Below are 5,945 nucleotides of genomic sequence, written 5' to 3' on the forward strand. Positions count from 1 at the left end.
CAAACCTTGTGGGATTTGCTGCAAAACCGGGCACCTAGCTGATATGTGCCCATTACTTCAAGAAGATACGGAAGCTATGCAGGCTATGGGAGGATTTCAGCAAAGGCCATTTGATCAACATCACAACAACCAAGCTTGGGGAGGGCCTCAAAATAACAATTTCCAGCCAAGACCTCAACATAACTTTCAGCAAAGAAACCAATACCAAGCTCCACCTGGGTTCCAACAATCTTTTCAGCAGAATCAACACCAAAGCAATTTTCAGCAACCACCTGTTCAGTCACAAGCTAGCAGTTCCAGCATGTCTTTGGAAGACAGTTAAAAGTCTTGCTACCAGTACCCAAGCTTTCCAGAATAAAACAAAGTCCAACATCAAAAATCTGGAGCAACAGGTATCACAACTTGCGAACTCCATGAGCAAACTAGAAGCACAAACCCAAGGAAAATTCCCGTCTCAGACTGAGAAGAACCCGAAGCACAATGCTTGTGCTGTCACCCTCAGAAGTGGTAAAAACTACAAAGGACCAGATCAGAAAGAAGATGACGAAGAAGAGATCGTGGTTGAGCAAGAATCTGAGGCAACTGAAGAGGTGCAGAAAAAAGATGAACCTGTTGAACCTGAAGTAAAAATTACCCCTCCTCCTTTTCCCTCAAGATTGAAAAACACGAAAAAAGAAAAGGAAGATAAAGAGATTATGGATTTCTCTTCAGAAAGGTTGAGGTAAATATTCCCCTCCTAGATGCAATTAAGCAACTACCCCGATATGCTAAATTTTTAAAAGAGTTGTGTACTTCAAAAATAAAATTAAAAGGCAACGAAACAGTCAAAGTAAGCGAGAACGTTTCAGCTGTTTTACAAAAAAGGCTACCCCCAAAGTGTAAGGATCCAGGAGGATTTACTGTTCCTTGCAAGTTGGGGAACCTTTCAGTTCCGCGAGCTATGTTGGACTTAGGAGCGTCAATAAATGTTTTGCCATACTCACTTTTTAAAACTATCGGAGTAGGGCCTTTAAAAAGAACAGGAGTTATCATTCAGTTAGCTGATCGTTCTCTGGTGCACCCAAAAGGTGTGCTGGAAGACGTTTTGGTTCAAGTGAATGAACTCATATTCCCAGCTGATTTCTATGTTTTGGATATGGGAGATGACGACTCACCAAACTCAGGTTCCATTCTTCTGGGGAGACCATTTTTAAAAACTGCCAGAACCAAAATAGATGTTTATGATGGTACCCTTTCAATGGAATTTGATGGTGAAGTTATCAACTTCAATATCTATGATGCCATGCGTTACCCTGATGATGTTTCAGCCCTTAATTTCATTGATGTAATTGAACCATTATCTGCAGAATATTTTGAGATTGCTAACCGTGAGTCACTAGCATTAGTGCTCCATAGAAATTTGTCTATTAATGCAGCTCAGGTTATATCAGAAAATTATGTGGTTGATAGAGAAGTTCAAGAAATGGCAGCTCATATGGACCAGCAGAGAAAGCTGAGGTATGGTACCCAAACTCTTAAATTATCAATTTCTAACTCCAAGCTTTTTCCTTCTGTAGTGCAAGCCCCCATCTTGGAGCTGAAGACACTTCCACAACATCTGAAATATGCATATCTTGGAGAAAAAGAAACATTACCAGTTATCATATCCAACAAGCTGTCAGAAAAAGGAGTTAGAGCTGATCAGAATTCTGAAGGAGTATAAAAGCGCAATCGGGTGGACTATTGCAGACATTAGAGGACTCAGCCCATCTCTATGCATGCACAAAATTCTGATGGAAGAAGATTATAAGCCATCGCGAGAAGCCCAACGCAGATTAAACCCACCAATGATGGAGGTGGTTAAAAAAGAAATTATGAAGTTATTGGATGCTGGGATGATATACCTAATTTCTGACAGCAAGTGGGTCAGCCCAGTTCAAGTTGTTCCTAAGAAGCCTGGAGTGACAGTGGTAGAGAACAAATAAGGAGAGCTGGTTCCAACTCGGGTTCAGAACGGATGACGCATGTGTATTGACTACAGAAAATTAAACGCAGCCACCCGGAAAGATCATTTTCCTCTCCCATTCATAGATCAGATGCTAGAGAGGCTTGCTGGAAAATCCCACTACTGTTGCTTGGATGGATTTTTAGGTTTCCATCAGATTCCAGTTGCTCCAGAAGACCAGGAGAAAACGACTTTCACCTGCCCTTTCGGGACATTCGCGTATAGGCATATGCCATTTGGACTCTGCAACGCACCTGTCACCTTTCAAAGGTCTATGGTTAGTATATTTTCTGAGTATGTCGAAAATACCATAGAAGTCTTCATGGATGATTTTACCGTCTATGGAGACTCCTTTGATATTTGTTTGAAAAACCTCACAAATTGTTTACAAAGATGTATAGAAACAGACCTGGTCTTAAATTTTGAAAAATGTCACTTTATGGTTGACCAAGGTTTGATTCTAGGACATTGTTTCAAAAAGAGGTTTGGAAGTCGATAAAGCAAAATTAGGTGTTATAAAGAGCTTACCCTACCCGAAGAATGTTCGGGAAGTGCGTTCCTTTCTTGGCCATGTAGGGTTTTACAGGAGGTTTATAAAAGATTTTTCAAAGATATCAGTTCCCATGTGCCAGCTGTTGGAAAAAGACGCTGAATTTGACTTCAATGAAGATTGCAAGAAAGCTTTTGATGTGCTGAAAAATCTTCTTACTTCTGCCCCCATCATTCAGCCCCAGATTGGAGTTTACCATTCGAGATAATGTGTGACGCCAGTAACACTGCTGTTGGAGCTGTTCTAGGACAAAGAAAAGACCGGGTTCCCCACGTTATATATTATGCATCAAAGACTTTGGACAACACCCAAGCAAATTACTCCACCACTAAAAAAGAGTTGCTGTCAATTGTTTTTGCATTGGAAAAATTCAGACAATATTTATTGGGCACAAAAGTCATAATCTTTTCAGATCACGCAGCCATTCGGTACCTTCTTGCCAAAAAAGGTGCAAAGCCAAGGTTGATTAGATGGATTTTGCTGCTACAGGAATTTGATATAGAGATTAGAGACAAAAGTGGGAGAGAAAATTTAGTAGCTGATCATTTGAGCCGACTCACCCCACCTGAAGACCCGACACCGATCCGCGAAACATTTCCTGACGAGCATCTATTCGCTATTCAGAACCCTCCTTGGTTTGCTGATATTGTGAACTACTTGGTCTCCAGAGAACTCCCTTCAGATCTCAATCGGGCCCAAAAAGATAAAATAAAGAAGGAGGCGAAAATATATGTTTGGGACGAATCGTATCTATGGAAACACTGTGCTGATAAGGTGATTAGAAGATGTGTACCTCAAGATGAAGTCAAGTCAATCCTGAATTTCTGCCATTCAGAAGCTTGTGGAGGGCATTATGGTCCACAACGTACCGCACGCAAGGTTTTGGACAACGGTCTTTATTGGCCTCATATTTTTCGTGACTCTTTTCTATTTTGCAAAACCTGTGAAAGATGTCAAATGACTGGGTCTTTGACATCTCGTAATCAAATGCCACTCACTCCGATCTTGGTATGTGAAATTTTTGACGTTTGGGGTATAGATTTCATGGGTCTGTTTCCGCCTTCTTTCGGGTTTGTATACATCTTACTTGCTGTGGATTATGTATCCAAATGGGTCGAGGCAAAAGCTACACGAACAGACGACGCCAAGGTTGTGGTTGATTTTGTCAAGACAAATATATTTGCTAGGTTTGGGACACCAAAGGCTATTATTAGTGATCGGGGCACACATTTCTGCAACCGTACCCTCGAAGCAGTCCTCAAGAAATATGGTGTCACACATCGGGTATCCACAGCATATCACCCGCAAACCAATGGGCAGGTTGAAGCTTCAAATAGACAGATTAAGGGCATTATAGAGAAAACCATCAATCCAGTCAAAAAGGATTGGAGTATTCGATTGGATGATGCATTATGGGCTAACCGGACAGCTTACAAGACTTCTATCGGTATGTCACCATATCGAATAGTTTTTGGCAAACCTTGTCGATTACCAGTTGAATTGGAGCATCGAGCATATTGGGCTGTCAAAAATCTGAATATGAGCATGGATGAAGCTGGGAAGAAAAGAAGATTGGATATTCAAGAGTTAGAAGAAATCAGGAATGATGCTTACGAGAACGAGGCAATCTATAAGGAGAAGACGAAAGCGTTTCACGATAAGATGATCTCGCGAAAGGTATTCACTACCGGTCAAAAGGTACTCTTATATCATTCTCGTTTCAAACTTATTTCTAGTAAATTGAGGTCTCGTTGGGTGGGGCCTTTTGTTGTTACTAACGTGTTTGATCATGGTGCTATAGAAATTAAGACTGAACAAACAGGAAAGATTTTTAAGGTAAATGGTCACCGTCTCAAACCATTTTACGAAGGGTTTCATGTTACAAATGAAGAAGTGGAGGTAGTTGAGGTCCCGACTTACCGCAATTGAGGAAACCAAGTAACAATGTCGAGCCAACGGCAATAAAAACGGGCAGCTTGCCGGGAGGCAACTCGGGCATTTGTTTTGATTTTAATTCTGCAACTTATTTTTAATTTTTGTGTGTTTTTAGCTTCTTAGGACGTTTCTTTTTAATTGAATCGTATTTTTAAAATAAAAAGGAACAGAGAGATTTTGTAAAAAGTTGAAAAATAAGGTTTTGGTGGAACCTGCGACCGCGAGTCCAGTCTTTGCGATCGCAGGTTATACGGATTAGGGTCGCAGCGCGGAGTCGAGGATTTTTGGGTCATTTTTCAAAAAAAAAAAAAAACAAACCTGCGATCGCAGGTATAGCCCTTGCGATCGCATGTAACAAAATTTATGACGATTTTACCCTCGACCCTTTTAAGATCAAAATTTTGAGATCATTAGCAAACCTGCGATCGCAGGTTTTCCCCTTGCGATCGCATGTATCTCGTTTTTGTTCCCGACTCACTTTTGAAAGAAAAAAAAATCAATTTGAGGACGTTTTTCAGAACCTGCGATCGCAGGTATCCGTTTCTCATAATCTATCCATTACCTTGCATTGGAAAACGTGCCCAACGGTCAAAAAGTTAAACCTGCGATCGCAGGTTCCCTCCTTGCGGTCGCAGGTTGTGTTTTCCCTATAAATTACGATCGCAGCCTTCATTTGTAACCACCACATTTCAAAAACACTCTCTGAAATCCATTATACTTCGAGTTCTTTCACCAACAAACACCCAAATCGCTCGTTTTTCGTCCAAATCAAGGAAAAAACGTATGAATCTCTTCTATTTTACTCCTACAACATCTATGCGATAATGAAATTATGTTTTCACGGTTGAAATTCTCCAAAAATCTCATTTTGTTCATTTTGAAATTTGAATTTTTGCGAGTTTCTTTTTCAGATCTACGTTCCGTTAGTCATCCGCAGGCCACGAAAAGTAGAAACGTTTGCTCACGACGGAATTCAGAATAGATTCATCCGAACGGAATTTCAAAAATCAAAAATTTTTTCGGCACGAAAAATATACTGCTCCTCAGCGCACAGTTAGGTATTTTCGTTCTGAAACTGAATTTCTGTTTTTGTTATATATTTGTGCGGTCGTTTGGGAGTAGTTAAAAATATTTATTTTTGCTTTATTATTATTATTATTTTTATCTGGAAATTGTGTCTACCTTGTCCAAATTTACCTGACAAAATGCCCCCAAGACCCTCCCGTTCACGCAGACAGGTTGACACCTCAGACCCGTCATACACTGTCCAGGTGGACAATGTCACTGTAGATTTAGGTTCACAGGCCGCACTCGACTGTTATCAGCGACTTCTCGACCGCGAGATTTTGCCACAGGTCTGGGCCCCTAGCCGCACCTTAATGCAGGAACTCCATATTTATGATGGTGTTCACACTCTTTTTGCCAATATTGGCTGGGAGCGCCTATTATCTGCAGATTTTGGCACTTGTCCCCTAT

General features: G+C 40.8%; 1 protein-coding gene across 1 annotated transcript; it reads left to right on the plus strand.

Moving 5' to 3' along the window:
- Window positions 1-413: 413 nt before the first annotated feature.
- Window positions 414-1,702, plus strand: LOC145131188 (uncharacterized). The gene is made up of 3 exons (XM_079065915.1): window positions 414-623; window positions 712-715; window positions 813-1,702. The coding sequence occupies exons 1-3, from the start codon at window positions 414-416 to the stop codon at window positions 1,700-1,702; spliced, it is 1,104 nt and encodes a 367-aa protein (XP_078922041.1).
- Window positions 1,703-5,945: the final 4,243 nt, after the last annotated feature.

The sequence above is a fragment of the Lactuca virosa genome, chromosome 8 (assembly GCF_052849685.1).
Source record: "Lactuca virosa cultivar CGN04683 chromosome 8, Lactuca_virosa_CGN04683_v6, whole genome shotgun sequence".
Classification (NCBI taxonomy): Eukaryota; Viridiplantae; Streptophyta; class Magnoliopsida; order Asterales; family Asteraceae; genus Lactuca; species Lactuca virosa.